This window comes from Amborella trichopoda, chromosome 7, assembly GCF_054954075.1.
Source record: "Amborella trichopoda isolate Santa Cruz 75 chromosome 7, AtrichopodaSantaCruz75HAP2 v2.0, whole genome shotgun sequence".
In the NCBI taxonomy this organism is placed as follows: domain Eukaryota; kingdom Viridiplantae; phylum Streptophyta; class Magnoliopsida; order Amborellales; family Amborellaceae; genus Amborella; species Amborella trichopoda.
Window position 1 is genome coordinate 3,221,278 of NC_142342.1, and position 17,289 is coordinate 3,238,566.

The window sequence follows — 17,289 nt, forward strand, 5'->3', positions numbered from 1 at the left end:
CATCATCCAGAAATTGAGAAAGCTCTGGGCGGAGAGATGAGTGAAGTCCCAATGTGGATTGGATATGCGAGTGGAGGCGCGGCTTTCCTCTGCTCCTCTGCTAAGTGAGAGGGCTAGATCTTGCTCATCACACACACCATGGCAGTGGCCGCCGAGTAGAGGAAGGTGGAGGAAAGGGTGAGGGAAAGGTGGGCAACATTAGAGCTCGGAATGATGCGAGGGCCGCCATGGTTGCAGCCCCGAGTTCGATTGAATTGGTAGAGTTGAGAATAAGTGTTTTTCAATTAAAAAGATAGAGATTTTATGCCAAAAATAGATGGTACAAAGATATTTTCCCTTAAAAATATTTTTAGGTCTTCAATTTAGGTAGTTGAGTTAAAAATATTTTTAATTTCACATTTTCAATTCAAGATGCAAATGTAGTGGGTTTTCAATTTAGGTAGTCGAGTTGAAGACATTTTTAGTTCCACATTTTCAAGATGCAAAAGTAGTTTCATTTTGATCGTAAATTGGTTTTAAGAAAGGGAAATTATTTGGAGAAATTATGTATTTTATTTTTATTTTTACTTTTACGCTTAGGCCGATCTTTTGGTTTTTATTACAAGGAAAATTGTTCCATGCGTGGGGGGACATACTTCTAGATTTGCATCCCCTAAGGCCATAATTTTAAATGTGGATGCAAATGGGTGGGGTCCATCTAAAAATAGTTGAAACTAACTGTTTAAATATTTTTTTTATAAAATTAAAATGTATAATTTAAAATTTATTTATTTATTCATATTCATGCTATCTATGTTAGAGGTTATATGTCCCTTAAAATTTAGCTCCAAAAATCCATCTCAAGAATAAATTTTTATGTCGGGACTCAAATCTACATGAACTCATAAGAATTGTGTTCTTATTTTAATATTTTTACCTTTTTTAAGTCATCGACGGTTTGTAGGTTTATTGAAATCCTTTATCAATAACCTCAATGATATTACAAACGTTTCGTGTTATGAATGATATTTTCCCTCATAAAAAGTCTTTCCGATAATTTTGAGAGATATTAGAGGGGAGAAATAAGAGAGTGATACATGAGGCATGGAAGATTGTTTCATGTAGGCTAGACCACATTTCTATAATATGCCGTCCAGAGGTATAAAGCATCTAATTGAAAGAAGGATGCAAATAACTAGTCATCTAAAAAAAATTGTAACTAACGGTTTAAATATTTTATTAATATAATTATTATTTTTAGTTTGTAATTTTTTTTTATATTTTTTATATTCATGATCTCCATGTTAAAGATTATATATTCTCTAAATATAAAAATCAATTATATTTTAAAAATATATTTATTGCCAAACCCGTATAGAAACTGTCTCCATTAGGGAATTTAAAATTCTCTATTACTTTCAATGAAATTTCTCGTTTTCTCAATTGAATTACAATTAACATTCAAAAAAGAAAAATTGTTTCATGCAAGTTGGACTACATTTCTACATATGCGGTTCAGAAAGTGCAAAGCATTCATCTTATTTCTACATATGCGGTTCAGAAAGTGCAAAGCATTCATCTTAATGAAAGATGCAAGTAGGTGTTCTATCTAAAGACAATGAAACTAACTGTCCAAATATTTTCTTACTAGAATTATTATTTATAGTTTTTAAAATTTATTTATTTATTTATATTCATGATCTCCAAGTTAGAGATTACATGTTTTTAAAAATTAAGTCTTAAAATTCATCTCAAGTCCTTTAAAATATATATATATATATATATATATATATATATATATATATATATATATATATATATATATATATATATATATATATATAAATATAAAACAATTGGGGATATTTTTATCATTTGAGTGAGAGCTCTTTGGGGTTAAACACTAGATAAGGTAGATTTGAATATTTAAAACAAAAAAAAAATCTAAGTGACATGAAAAAAAAATATATACCTTCAAATAATTTGAGCATATTAATAATATTCGAAGGCGTTGGACTCCTTTAATGGTATTCTCCCCAGAAGTTATGAGGTCGTTATTGGTGATCTCTTTTGCCCGTGGTAGTATACAATGTGCTCCCGCGGGAGTACTGCTCCGTAATTCTCTTCTTCATTAGGTCCTTACGTTCCATTCCCAGCTTACACCGTATAAAGAGACCGCGCGGAAGACATTCTAGATAGAGAAAGAGGCTGAAGAGAGAGAGAGAGAGAGGAAGAAATTCTAGATTGAGAAGGAGGCTGAAGAGAGAGAGAGGAAACCGATTAGGAATTCTAGAGAGAGGAAACCGATTAGAAATTCTAGAGAGAGAGAGAGGCTGAAGAAGTGATCGGAAATCCTGTGCTCTGAAAGAAGAAAAAGGAAAAGCAACAGTGGGAAAAAACCAGTTAGAGCAGGTATGAAGGTTGTGGCCTTAGTGAGTGGGGGTAAAGACAGCTGCTATGCCATGCTAAGATGCATTGATTATGGTCATCAGGTTCGATTCCTCTCTTTCATTTCATCACCACCAAGTTTCTTTTTCTCGTGAAAAAATTCATCTTTTTTAGTATACTTGTTTATATATTCAGCTTCATGATATTATATGGTTTCCTTTTTCTTCTGATGGATATTGGTGATTTGGGTCTGGTTATTTTTCACTTACTGTTTTCTTCTTTTTTTTCTTTTTCTTTGTGAGGGTTTAGATTGTTGCATTGGCAAATTTAATGCCACTTGATGACTCCATTGATGAACTAGACAGCTACATGTATCAAACTGTAAGTTCCTCCTCCTCTTTAAACTCTATTTTGAGTCTTGGCTATTTCCATTTTTCTTCTATAGTTAATAGAATAATTTCTTTACTATTCACTTTTATGTTGAAAATTGGAGGTATATATTGTCACTGTATCAAGAAAAAAAGAGAGAATAATTTCCGTATATGTGTCGGGGTAAAAGTATAACGATAGAACTGAGGGTGAATGGTTTAGAGTAGTTGGAATTTGTGTAATTTGAATTTTTATCTCTATGATAAAATGAACCAACTAATACTGTTTGGCCATGCATGCCTTCAGGTGTTTATGAATTAATTTTTGAAAGTTGATTTGTGTTTCATATTCCTCAGTAATAGCATACTATATTACAGTTCACAACTTGCCTTTTCGTTATTTGTTAATGCACTGAGTTCAGAATTTACTTTTTCATTGTAAACTTCTCTTTTCCTCTTCTTTACTACTGTGTAAAATTGTGTTAAAAATGATATAACAATATGGGTTTGATCCTTGGCATTTTAGAGATTGAAAAGATGGTGGACCATTCATGATTTATGATTATTACTATTACATTTGTTTCTTAGGTAGGACACCAAATTGTGGTCAGTTATTCAGAATGCATGGGTGTTCCCTTATTCAGAAGGCGGATACGAGGGTCCATGAGGTAAGTTATCTTGCTCAATCATTCCTTTCAATAAATAATTACAGTAGAGAATTTATAAAAAAAGTCATCAGAAATCGTCTTCCGCAATTTACTCTTTTTTTTTCCCCTGGCTGTTGCTCATCTTGCTAGATATTATTGTAGATGTCCATTGAGTAAAGGGCTGTATGATTTTTCTGTAGTTGAGGATTTTGTTGAATTTGTTGTCATGTTTAAGTCTTATCATGCCTTAATTCCATCTCATGTTTTAAGTCTTTGAGAAACTGACGAAAATACTGATTTTGATTGGATTCATTTTGGCTTTTTCTTTGGGCTGTGAAAATTAAATTTCCAGCCTTACCACTGGTTCACTACCATTGTTCTCAATCTGCATGCTTGGTGGACCCCTTTTTGGATTTTAGCTGAATAACCGATTGAGAGCTCCTTTTGTTGCGGCTGTGAAACTGAATGCAACTTATAAGAGTGGGAGAGCTTTATATGGGATCCTACATCCTATGGGGCTCTGGAAACTTGTGGGCTTCAATTCAATTTCCAATGCATACTTTCAGAAGTGAATTACATAGCGTTGTTTTATTACAAACAATGCATACCATTTTTGCATGGCATACTTGCTCAAATTCTTATATTTTTGGTGCTACAGTTTTAAGTAGTTCCATTTCTGGTTCCCTCTTGTTATTCAGATGAATTGCTCAATTTCCATGGTGTGTGTGATTTCTTATCCTCGAGTATGAAGGAGTACTTTTTATATGCGAAAACATATAGTTTTCTATGCACTTGGGGTTCATGGGTGTGAAACAGTTTTAAGAAAGTTTGTGTGCAAAGTTTAGTTTTAGATCTCGTTTTCATTTCTTCACAGTTGCTTACTTCTAGCTTCACTCTTTTCTAGGCACAAACATCTTAGATACATGATGACTCCAGGTGATGAAGTTGAAGACATGTTCATTTTGTTGACGGAAGTAAAACGCCAGATTCCCTCCATTACGGCAGTATCTTCCGGAGCAATCGCTTCTGATTATCAAAGGCTGCGAGTGGAGAGCATATGTTCAAGGTTAGGGCTAGTTTCTCTAGCGTATTTATGGAAACAAGATCAAACTTTGCTTCTTCAAGAAATGGTAATTATCTAGTTGTCATTCCGGATGGTGACTAATATTTCTTTGACGTATTTATTCTTTGAAATATTGACTTTTATCGATGGTTATTTATTGATCACAAACGGTGACTTTCTTTTTGTGCTGCTTCTTTATAGATTACAAGGGGAATTGTGGCTATTGTCATAAAGGTAAAACTTCCTTAGGATGACTACGTATTGGCATCGCTTTTCTATATATTTGGTTTATGAATCTGGGTTTTACCTTGTCAATTTTGTGAAATTATGCTCTTTTTATTTACATCAAGTTAAAATTGCGCCTAGTTTAACTTGGTACTGTTCAGCCGCTCATTTAAAATTTCAGGGGTAACTTTCAGGGATATTTTGGTCAATATATTCTTGTAATTAATTTTTTAATATTTTTATTATGTTCGCCTAATTTTCAAGAGTAGACGCTCAAAATTTCACGTGAATTAGATATGTAAAACAAAAATTCAAATTCAAATATGAAATATAAATGTGACCATTAGATCAGCCCATATTCAATCTGGCCATTGGGCCATGTACTGTAGCTGTCAGTTAGCATGCTGACCTCAGACTCTCCCATATATATATATATATATATATATATATGAAAAAGGTCTTAAAAACGCCTATAGGTGAATTGCTATAGTGTTTCGCCCTCGTCACGGACACATGCTGATCTCAGACTCTCCCATATATATATATATATATGGAAACTTCTTAAAAATGCCTATAGACGAATTGCTATAGTGTTTCGCCCCCGTCACGGACATGCTATGTGCCTAAAAACCGCTACTGATCTACGGGAGCTGTGGCGGTCCCCGTATATTTTTTGGGTCAATTTTGCGTGAAAAAAATCCCGTCACGGACGTGCTATATCCGTGACGGACCGCCGCGGATGTGCTATGTCCGTGACGGTCTTTAATCTACGTTGTCTGAAAAAATTGGATGGCGCTGAGCCTATGGGCGAAAATACTGTTCATTTTCGCCCATAGACGTTTTGTAGTCTCTTCCTATATATATATATATATATATATATATATATATATATATATATATATATTATTGCTTAATCCATGTTTGTCAACAAATGTATATGACACTCGACCAAGATATTTTAATGAATCGAGGCAAGACTGCTTCACTGATTTAACAATGGTATGTATAATGCATAAATATTTTTAAACTGATCCTGACTGCCTATAGAAACTTATTGTTTTTCTTGTTTGATTTGTTTAGGAAGAGAAATTTAAGATTCTAATTTAACTATTAAAAAAAAAAATCCTGATTTGTTATTTCTATTTTAGGTTGCAGCGATGGGTTTAAATCCTGCAAAACATTTAGGCAAAGAGCTTTCAGTGTTGCAGAGCTATCTGGTTCATTTGAAGGAGTATGTGAGACCGGCCTAAGCTTATGCAGTGTCTGTACTTCAAGCTCTCTGAATATTTAGAATGTTAAATTATTCTACCAATTGGAGTTTGTAGTCGCCTTTTGGCAACAGCTGTTTATTTAAGAATTTATGACCTAATTAGTTTTGCAGGTTATATGGAATAAATGTATGTGGAGAGGGTGGAGAATATGAAACACTAACCCTTGATTGCCCTCTATTTACAGTAAGTTCCCTATGTTTCATATGTTATATGTATTAAGGACTCTCTCTCTCTCTCTCTCTCTCTCTCTCTCGCTCTCTCTCTGATGCCGTTTGTCATCTCTCCCCCAGCCCTCCAACTTTCCCTCTCTCTTGTCCCTCCTCTCTCTCAAAGAAGAACCTGAAATGATGTATGTAAATATTTGAAATCCCAATAATATTGACTTTCTTTTGAACAAGGGTGCTTTGTACCATACATAAAAAAAGAAGGTATATGCTGCAAGCCTGTCCTGTATCCAGCAATAACAAAGGTAAGAATTGGGATGGGGTAATGGGGCACAATGGTAGTTGTGCCATTGTGGCCCCCTGACCACGCCATGTGGGTGTTTAAAAGCAACTCAGATCCTTTTTCTAGCATTATAATTGTAATGGTATGTATGATGTTGTCCCTAAGGAGGAAATATATTGACGAGAGGTTTCATAACTAATACAATGGGCAAGGTCGGAGGTGACAAGAAACAAATAGTCAAGTGCCAGACTTGTCCATTAATGCTTTGTGGGTGGCGCCTTGACTTGACGTTATTGATGGGAGGTCTCTTGTTAACTCTGGGCCTCAGGTGTTGGGGTGTCATTAAAGATCATATTTGAATAACTCAAATTGCCTATACTGGCCAGTGGGGATTTGATATACCAATAGAGCAGAAGCTTTGGCCATGCTCACAGTGTTCCATATCTTCTTGGGCATTCAAGGGCCCCTCATAGTTGAAGGTGATTCCCTGAATGCCATTTGTTGGGCTCGAGGAGATCGCGCGCTCTCGAACATATAAAAAATTTCGTGATCTTTGTCGAGAGAAACCAGTCAATTTACAGAATGTGCCATGAATGGCCACGACATAGTGATTCACTAGTTCATGCTGGAAATATTAGGAGGGACCTTTTTATTGGACTAGACCCCCACCAGTTTGGTGTTTTGTTTTCTTGCTCTTCTACCCCCACTGTTTATGTCTCTGTTGTTCTGCTTCATCGCGAAGCAACTAGATGCAGCAGTCTGCTTCTCAACGGTAAAATAAAATAAGAACACCATGACTTTCTAAAGTGCAACAAAATATAATTTCTTTACCATTGCTTGATATGGATTGGCTGGAGCAGATGCATGATAGTAGTTGGCCATCTGGAAGTGCATCTAAACTATTAGAAGTGGATAAACTAGATAAAGTCTGTGCTTTACTACACCCAAAATTAAGTGAAGCAAAGTAGCCCATAGTTGGTTTGGTTTTGCAAAAAAGTAGTTATTGTATCATCAACATCGTCTTAATCTTCTTGATCTTTACTTCATGTTTTGTGTCCATATTTCTTTTTCATCATGAAATAGAAAACATTGTGTGATTTTATTGTCATTACATATCTTGGAGGTTGTAGATCAATTACACTGTCTTCCGCACATGTACAATAATAACAATTGTTTGCCTATGTTGGGATCCTCCCTGTGCATATCACCAAATTCAAGACATCCTTAGTAGTTTCATTTGTTTCATATTATGCCTCTAACACGCCAATTTCCCAGGATTCAAGGATTGTGCTCGATGAGTTTCAAATTGTACTGCACTCATCTGATTGCATTGCACCTGTAGGGGTTCTTCACCCTTCAGCCTTTCATTTGGAACCCAAGAATGAATCTACCATGGTCAGTGATAACGGCAAAAGGTCCTGCATTTATGAAGTCCAAGGAGATCATATGAAAAATGAACATGTTATCAAGCCCCAGTTTGTGGATTTTGGTTCTGATTCAGAAGGCGATATGGATGGGACTGTGCTCATTTCAAGAAGAAAAGGAGATTCATTTGTTATAGGTTGCTGGGTCCAAGATTCTTCTAGTAATTCAAGAGGTAAATTTTCTTGCTAGTTATGTGTTTGAGTTAAACTTGTCTCTATTATATCTGATATTTTTAATTTATCAAAATAACTGTCTATTTAAAGGACGTTTAGTCATTTGTCTCGTTCCATGATTTTATATTCAATTGCCTTGTTTACATCTCCATGATGGCAGCATAGTCATTTGGGTTATGTTCCTTGAGTGTTTGGTATGTCATGCAGGCCAATTAATTCTTTTGATCTTTATACCTCATAGAGGTATAAAGATCAAAGTGTTCCTCTTTAAAGTTCATATTTAAGTGGTCCTTGTTATTTCCATTAACGAACTTCAAAGTTTAAAGGCCCTTGTTTTATCTGAAATTGCATTATTGGTATTTTTAATTCGTTTGACAGGTCTGCAAAGGGATCTAGCTGCAATTTTGAAGAAAATTGAATCTCAACTGAGCGGAGATGATCTTAGTTGGGTTAATGTTCTATATATACATCTATACCTAGCTAACATGAATGAATTTGCTTTGGCAAATGACACATATGTTACTTTTATAACGGAAGATAAATGTCACTTGGGCGTCCCTTCTCGTAGTACTATAGAATTGCCTATGCGTCAAGCCAAATTGGGCAATGCATATGTTGAAGTTTTGGGCACAAAGGATCAGACCAAAAAAGTACTGCACGTTCAAAGTATTTCATGCTGGGCACCTAGTTGCATTGGACCATATAGCCAGGTAAAGGAGGCCATATATTCATACGTGCATATAAACATACATGCAAGTATGCAAACATGTGTTTGTTAACCAAGGGCATATATACGGATTTGTTACAAGAGCCTGCATATTGTAAACCTGTTTATCTTAATTGACATTTTTTGATACTAATGTCCTTAAAATCCTTTGTTCAAAACATTTTTTGTTCATTGTAGGTGATGTCAGTTTTTTTGTTTGCTCTAATCAAATGAAAAGGTCATCCTATTTTCAGTTATCTTAATGGGGATGAAATGGAAACTATGGATACATGACAAGGGAACTTGTCTATTATTGGCAGGGATGATTCACATGCATAATGCACATCAGAATTATCCACAGGTCCACAGTTAAATTTTGCCAAGAACTGACACATGCCTTTGTCCTTTGCCAACAGTTTTTCTTGTATCCTTCTCAAATACATGGGTGTAAAAAATGCACAATATTTCTCTTAGTGAAAAATATTACACTTAAATGATATGAAAAAAGTGCCTAAAAAGGTCAAGTAGGATAAACAAAGTTAACCATTTACAGGTCTACCCTACAAACCCATATGTAAGTGCTTTCTTTCCTAGTGTCAGTCTCCCCTTAATAATCTACATCAATAAATGCTCAAAAGTGAGCTAAGCTTTATTGTTTATTAATTAATTTTTTATGAATCAATCTTTCAAATCAACCTCTTCTACACTATAATAGCTGATGAAATGTGGTTCTTTTACAGGCTACTTTGCACAAGGAAGTGCTTCATATGGCTGGGCAGCTGGGGCTTGATCCTCCTACAATGATGCTTGTTTCTGGGGGCCCCCTTATTGAGCTTGAACAAGCTCTAAAAAACTGTGAAGCAGTGGCCAATAGCTTTAACTGTTCTCTGCCTTCCTCTACTATCCTTTTAGTTATTTATTGTTCAGCCTCTATCACGGCCCTTGAGAGAATTGATCTTCAGGATAAGTTGGAACTTTTTATGAAGAAAAGATTGGATCTTGAATTGCAAAATGGAGGAAGATATGGAGTTTGTGACCCTATTATGCTTTACATTCTTGCACCCAATCTGCCAAAAGGGTAAGGGAAAAGGAAAAACTCTCCAAAAATTAATAATTTTTTTGTTCTTTAGATAGGACATATTACAAAAGCAAAGCACTCCAAAAAATTTTGGTGCAACTGTTATATCGATTTTGTTAGCCTCTTTGTGGTCTTAGTAGTGTTCACTGCCAGCATTTCTTTCTTGAAAATGATTGAAATGCCCCATCTTAACATAGTTTCTAGGTTGAATTCAAATTGAGAAACTTTCCATTATATCATGTGCGCATGAGAGAGAGAGAGAGAGAGAGAGAATTAAGCAAATAATGTGTATCAAGCGAGAGAATGAGAGAATAATGCCAGTTAATTTCTCTATGTCAGGGCACTTGTGGAGGTGAAGCCAATGCTTCATGTTCCTGAGGAAAGAGAGACAATCTCTCGAATTGAAAGTCATGTTCAATCAGCCATCGAAGTTTCAAATTGTTGGGGCTTTGAGAATTTGAATTGGCCTACCTCTTGCTATAATAGTTACTTTATTCATGACAAAATGTGTGCGACTGTGGTTTCGGTTGATGCGGAATCTGCAGCCAAGATATGTCAAGGAACTGCTCACGAAAATGACTCCTGTTTTGAAAATGAAGAAAACTTGAGATTTATATCACGCTTTTGTGTACATATATTGAATAAAAGCCTTCTCAAAAATGGGTTCTCATGGGAAGATGTTTTGGTTAGTTTCTCGCTCCTCAATATCATTCATTTACTAGTTCAAATTGAAATAGTTTTTTGTAATCTGCCTCTTTGAGGGAAAGTTCCAAGTTCTTTTCAACCGCCACAAGTCATCGACTCTTTTTTGGGTAAGTACGAGTTATGGACTTGTTACAGGAGTACCACACAGACTCTTCTCTCTCTCTCTCTCTCTCTCTCTCACACACACGCACACACACAACCTCATATTCTTTTTGATTGGATCGTATCCTCACTTTCCTTGCCTCTGTTTCAGAATTTAAGGATCTACTTCAAAATGAAGCTTGGTCTGGTGTTGGATACACTGAGAAAAGTTTTCACCGAGGCTTTTGAAGAATTTGCGAAGAATTGTCAAAGTGGGAATGTTGTTGGTGATATGAAATTCTTAAACCTCATTCCTGTATTGGGTTCTGGTACAAATGCAGCCATGAATGATATAATTACTTGTGAATTATTTGCCTCAACCTTTTGAGAAAGGAAAAGTAAATTATACATGCAAGAACAAGGCATTGTCATAGATGGTTGTAATTTATTATTTAAAATGGATGTTGTTTCCTTTGCCTTTTGTCTTTTTTAAAATGGAAATTTTAGGAGAAACAATTTTTGCTTCCTCAAGTAGAACTCTAGAGCAGTTTTAGGATTCTCATTCAGGATGAAGTACTTGAGAACAAACATTTCCTACAATTACATATTGACCATCCAATTTGTTACTGTCATTTGGATGTTATGGAGCTTTTTTTTTTTTTTTGGGATTGTATACAATGAGATCATATACCTTTGCGACACGTAGGGCATAATTACTTACAACTATCTGATGTGAAATCTGATGGCTTAAGTGTGTTATAAAGATCGAGAAAATTTCTTTTGAAGTTTGAGCTTGGTAAATGGTATAAATGCGGCCCTCTAATTTCGTACTCAACTGTCAAGATTAATTGTGACCACGTTATACCAAAAAATAATCTCATTATATACTTTTCCCTAAAAAAAATATATCTATCTAGTGATTCTAAAGTGGATTCTAAAAAGATGAAATATCAAGCATTTGGCCTAAGGGAGCAAATGTACATTTTCTTTGAAGCTAAATCGTTAAAAATTATACCATAAAATGTCAAAAGATTAAAGGATTGTATATCATTTACCTTTAATATAAGGTGGTCACAATCACTTACAATCATCCAACGTGAAATTTAATAGCTTTGATGTGTCATAAAGTTTGAAAAAAAAAAAATTGAAATTTGAGCTTGGTCAATGGAATAATTGCAATCACTCAATTTCACATCCAATGGCCAAGATGAGTATGACCATTTTGTACCAAAGATAAATGATCTCATTTTTCATTCTATAATTTCTCAAAACAAAACCATGTTCTCCCCCCTCTCAACTACAACATGGATGCCTACATGCAAGCATGCACTTGAGTGAAATCATTGTTCGTAAAATCACTCGATCTAACCGCTAACCACCTGGTTAGATCGGAACTGGTATGGGTTGAGTACATGATGTATCTGCGTGTTTGTAAGAGAGACAGAGAGAAGGTTTTAGTTATCCTGTCCACTTTGTTCATCGTAAAAGTAATCCAAGTTTGTCTTTAGAATTCCAAAAACTTTCGCCATCCGCAAACCTAAAAAATAAGACAAATAAAAATAGAAAGAAGAGCCAAATATTAAAAATTAAGGGGGGTTTCCCTATCCATTTACCTTCATGAAGATATCGATATCAGGATCTGGTTTTATGTTTGCATCCTTCTCTCTTCTGGACAGCTCAGTTACATGTCTGCAACATTGTAAAATAAACATAATTTAGCCAAACCTCTCTCAAATTTTCATCATTGTTTCTCTTCATTACAACAACCATCAAATCTCTAATCACTTCGAACCCAATTTAGCATCTACTCACCATAACAGGCCCCAACACCCTGGCATCTTGCAGAGAAAGTCTCACTGTCATCTCCCCTATATGGAGATCATGTTGGCTGATATAAGCTGCTGTTCTTTGAGGAACAAACTCATTCATCTGATGACCATTATAAGTGATCCTACCTGAGACCTGAAATTTGTTTATAATTCATAAAAATTGTCGTTCATTATAAAAAATAAACCAAATTATCATTTCACTGTTATTTGTTAATGCACCTTAAGGTTTGACTCAAGTTTCCCTGCCAAAGCTAACAATAGAGTTGTCTTCCCTGAGCTCTGAGGGCCTAAACGTAGCGTCATCCTGCAAGTATGAAATACAAACAAGTGATTCATAGAAAGACAGATAAATAAATAAATATATATATATATATATATATATATATATATATATATATATATATATATATATATATATATATATATATATATAGATAGAGAGAGAGAGAGAGAGAGAGAGGATTCATGCTGCAATTGAAAAGAGAAGAGAGATTGTGTGTGAGAGAGAGAGAGAGAACAAAAACAAATGGTTCATATTTTCAAATGAACAGAGAGAGACTTTCAGGCCATCTTATTACCTCCCAGGTTTGATTATACCACTGACATTGTCGAGTATAGATAAGGGCTTCTTTTTATTTGGAAGAATGCGTAACCGGTTCAGAAATCCCTGCATGCAAAAACAGGGTGCAATGATCAGCAGTATTCAACCTAAATTAATATTCTCACCAAGAAATACTGGGGTTTAGTCATCTCAAATGCTTTACCGCAATCATGTTCAGACTAAAATTGAGAACTGTAGGAAGACCTCTTTCACCCACAAAAACTTCAGCATCAACATTCAAATGCTCAAACTGAACTTCAATTGTTGGAACATCAATCCCCACTCTGCAATTCCCAGGAAAAACTCACTTTTGACCAGAAATAGGAAGAGAAAAGCAAAACCCAATTAATGTTTCCTCTCAAAGTTGAAGATTTGAGAGAGAGAGAGAGAGAGAGAGAGAGAGGGAGAGAGGGTAGGAGGTCTTACTGATGTATGCGGTTCTTGAGCTTTATAAGAAACTGCTCATTGTCCTCGTCTACAACTCTAACCAACCTATCTATCAATTCCTTCTTTTCTTGAAACCCAAGGCTATGGATTTCCACTTCTCTTCCCTCACCTCCCGCGGTACTGAGAATCCCTTTCCGAATCCTATCATAAGTTGGCAATTTTTCGAGTGCGGCCCATCGTAACGCCTCTTCATCATCTTCTACCTGAGAAGACCTCGAGAACAACTCGTCTTCTGTGTTCCTTCAAATTGAGGAGCCATTTCTCCTTAAGCTCCCTATTCTGTAAATATCAGTATTATCCATTGAAATGCACCAAACAAAATCACTGGAATTTCTCTCTCCTCCTGTTTCGCTCGCTGAATCTTGATATGCCAAAAGGCAAAACAGAGTAAAGAATGAGAGTTTTTGGGTTTACAGAAACTCCAATTTTTTTCCACAAAGAACTCCCAATTCTGAATTCCCTTATGTGGGTTCAGCGCAAAACCAGAGAAAAGTGGGGTTTCATGGTTTTCTCAAGCTCCCACCCATAACCGCACAATTCCTGCTTCTCACTACAACTTAGGACCAGAAAAAACAAAGTGGGTTTCCTGATTTAACAGGACTCCACTCTCTACAAATCCAAAGCCTGAAAACTCCCAAAATTCTCTTAGATTATTTATCAAACTGAATTCTGAATTTATTGCAGTAACTCCATTTGGTAGTCACACAACAAATGTTCCTGTTTTGTAAGAGGCCGACAGCCAGATCCTGTGTTTGATAAAGAGAGGGGCCAGCAACTTTAGTTAGAGAGAGAGAGCAAGAGAAATGTGAGTGGGGAGGGAGAAGAAGCATTCAAGGAGCAAGACAAATATGTCTTGGGTTGTGAAAGCTTCGTGGACGCTGCAGCCAAATTAGAGAGAGAGAGAGAGAGAGAGAGAGAGAAAGAGAAGTACTATTCAAATTTGGTACTAAGACACAGAGGACTGCCGCCACCGCGCCAACTGTGTGAAAAGATCTTCGGGATCACCTATTTTTTCTTTACCTTTTTTGGGAAACGTTGAATTTTGAATATCTAGAACCTCGATGTTTTCCTCATCCAACTGTACGAATATACGTTATATTTTCAAGGAAAAATTTCGTATAGAATTTTAATTTTTCATGTTATTTCATGATAGACTATCCTCCCTTTTTCTTTTAACCGTTGTAAGGAAATTTTTAAAGATTTTACCGTACCTTTTTTATCTCTTATACTTCTTTTTTATTGACTTTTGACGAACAAAATTAGTCTTAATAAATATTTTTATATTATTTCATCCCAAAAACAAGTTTAACCATTCTTTTTTTCTTTTTATTAATTAAAAAAGTTTTTAGATTGAAATAACAAAAAATATTTATTAAAACTAATTTTTATGATCAAAAGTCAATAAAAGAGAAAGATAAGAGATGATAGGATATGGTGAAATTTTTAGAGGTTTTCTTATGTCACTTAAAAAAAAAAACAGAATGAGGGTCTACCATGAAATAATACGAAGAATTAAAGTTCTATACGAAATTTTTTCTATTTTCAATAGTGCCCCTGTGTGAGAATATGTGTGAGAATATATGAGTGGGCCCGAGTTTTCAATGAGGGCATGTACACTATGCTCATTCGGGAGAACCATACAGCTACTCACTTGTCAAGGACATGCCAGGGTGGATTTTCTCGATATGAATTTTTGATAAGTTTATAGGAATAGTGACATTTGTTAGGAAAAGCTTTCTATGTTCCTCCTATAACGTAGAAGTTCTATCCTCCCTTTATCCAACCATCCATTTTTTAATAGAGGATTAAGATTGCCCCAATCACAATGTCATGTCTTTATATTATTTTATTTTTAATTTTTTTCTATAATCTATTTTGACAACAAATTTTGGACATCTATTCTTCTATTAAACTCACACTAACGAAAAATATATATAAAAAAAATATTTTGGATAAAATAAAATAACCAAAATACCCCTGAAAGTTTCAAGGGGTATTTTGGTCATTATTTTTTATCGAAAAATTATTGTTAATATTTTTTATAGGTGCGCCCCAATGAGAAGATGGCACATACCAAATTTCATATTCAAAAAAATTGCATTAAAAAAACTAAAAAAAAAATACTTTTAAGACCTCGAATCTAATATCAAACAATGAGTGGCTCTCTTAATGAAAAATGGACAGCTTGACGGTAAGGAGAGGATAGAATTTCTATGTTGTAGGGGGAACATAGAAAGCTTTCCCCATTCATAAACCCTGGTTAAAGAAGTAAAAATATTTTTATTTTTGTTTTAAACTAATTTATATTCTAAAATCTACAATAAAATCTTAATCATTGAAAAAACAAAAAAACAAGAAATTGCAAATGTAGAATGCGTCCAAAAAAGGGACATGCTAATAAGTGAGAGTGTCGTACATGTTTATAAAAGATTCGAATGTGTGTCCAGTATCAACACGTGGTTAGATCGATGAATGAATCAAAGAATCACTACTCCATAATATCGTAGTAGTACCAGTCTCTTCTATTAATATCCAAACTGCATAGCGATGATTTTATTGGCTATTTTGGCCCTGATCATACTCTAGAGAGTTTTATACTCCTCTAGGCAAGGCTTTTGAGTGCTTCCTTTGGCATCTGATTTTCTTTTTAGCACTAGCATATGGTAATTGGACGATGGGCTTCTTCCATCATCCAATTGTTACATAAGTTTGTAAGGTTCATGTTTTGTCATCCTTCCATTCATTCTACCACAAGTTCAATCCTTTTTTAATTATCATGGGCAATACTCAGCTTTGAGAACTAATTTCTATAGGTAATGCACATCCAAACCTAGGCTATGCCTATTCGGAAGTTGTATGGAGTTTTCCATACGAGTTTTTGTGGTGCGAAACACACCCAAACAGATCACCCGGATGGAGAGAGAGAACTTTGGGTCATCGATCCCTCTACGACCAATTTTTCCTTCTTTTTTTTTTTAGAAATTTTATCTTAAAAATCCTCTTTCACAACTGAATTATGTCACCTTTTGATTTGGAATAATTTTAGAAAATGCATACAATGATACTAGGGAAAATTGCAAATATCTCTCAAAAGTAAATTTTCTAGACAATCTCTCCCAACCAAACTTTCCCTCCTCCAAAGCAAAAAGTCAAAAAAATTTTAAAAAAAATTCCCTTTATAATAATGCCGGACCAAGGGAACTGCTTGTCAAACTGCTCTTCACCTAGTGAAGCCTATCACTAGATTGCCGGACCGCAAAAGAAATATAAGCCAAAGTGCCGGATCGAGTACGGAAAGTGCCGGACCGCATTAAGACAGATCAAGCCACAACTGCCGGACCGAAACATAGACGTGCCAGACCGTAAGCAAATCACGTTGAGAAATGTCACTTTTTGACTAAAGGGTATTTTTGTTCCAAATTTTAATACTTTTTTATTTGAGATGGTATTTGCTATAAAACTTAGTTTTTAGGTAAAAGTTGTAAAATCTAAAATTCCCAAGTTTTTCTTGTCATAGGTCAAACGAAAAAAAAAAAAAAAACAAAACTTCGAATCTTTTCCTTTTTACTTACCTTACCCAACAAATAAAATAAAAAAAAGAGATAATTATCCAATTTTTGTACCTGTACCCATTTGTCTTTGTACCCATACTTATCCTATATACAATAGGGGATTTGAAATGGAAGCTCATTTCATGATTCGGATTCATTCTCTATCGGTAGAACGCTTTTTAGTTTGGTTAGAGGGAGGTTGTCTAAAAAGTCTATTTTTGAGAGATATCTGCAATTTTCCTAAGACACTACTTAGTTGCTCTTCAAATTTGAAATCATGGAAGCGTGACTAGACTTTTAAGGTT

General features: G+C 35.0%; 2 protein-coding genes across 20 annotated transcripts; one reads left to right on the forward strand and one right to left on the reverse strand.

Annotated features, from left to right (window-relative positions):
* Positions 1–1,890: 1,890 nt before the first annotated feature.
* LOC18447174 (endoribonuclease) lies at positions 1,891–11,034 on the forward strand. Of its 16 annotated transcripts, none has more exons than XR_002283242.2 (12): positions 1,891–2,471; positions 2,677–2,748; positions 3,324–3,403; positions 4,287–4,512; positions 4,647–4,679; positions 5,819–5,901; positions 6,052–6,124; positions 7,664–7,985; positions 8,365–8,696; positions 9,433–9,770; positions 10,110–10,582; positions 10,729–11,034. XR_002283242.2 is itself a non-coding variant. In XM_006857275.4 (12 exons), the coding sequence occupies exons 1-12, from the start codon at positions 2,394–2,396 to the stop codon at positions 10,942–10,944; spliced, it is 2,199 nt and encodes a 732-aa protein (XP_006857337.1). In that variant the 5' UTR covers positions 1,891–2,393; the 3' UTR covers positions 10,945–11,034. The 16 variants fall into 16 exon arrangements, 8 of the variants coding, with proteins under 8 accessions (XP_006857337.1, XP_088728432.1, XP_088728436.1 ...); XM_006857275.4 differs by having other exon boundaries at positions 10,110–10,455; XR_016059475.1 differs by having other exon boundaries at positions 2,134–2,471; positions 4,287–4,448.
* A 546-nt stretch (positions 11,035–11,580) lies between these two features.
* Positions 11,581–14,415, reverse strand: LOC110008394 (pleiotropic drug resistance protein 1). Of its 4 annotated transcripts, none has more exons than XR_016059483.1 (7): positions 13,413–14,413; positions 13,150–13,270; positions 12,964–13,052; positions 12,605–12,689; positions 12,369–12,518; positions 12,170–12,245; positions 11,638–11,977 (listed from the first exon to the last, which is right to left on the reverse strand). XR_016059483.1 is itself a non-coding variant. In XM_088872313.1 (6 exons), exons 2-6 carry the CDS (start codon positions 13,156–13,158, stop codon positions 12,234–12,236), a joined length of 345 nt encoding a protein of 114 aa, XP_088728439.1. In that variant the 5' UTR covers positions 13,159–13,270; positions 13,413–14,415; the 3' UTR covers positions 11,581–12,233. The 4 variants fall into 4 exon arrangements, 2 of the variants coding, with proteins under 2 accessions (XP_088728439.1, XP_088728440.1); XR_016059482.1 differs by having other exon boundaries at positions 11,638–12,093; XM_088872313.1 differs by having other exon boundaries at positions 11,581–12,245; positions 13,413–14,415.
* Between the last annotated feature and the right edge of the window lie 2,874 nt (positions 14,416–17,289).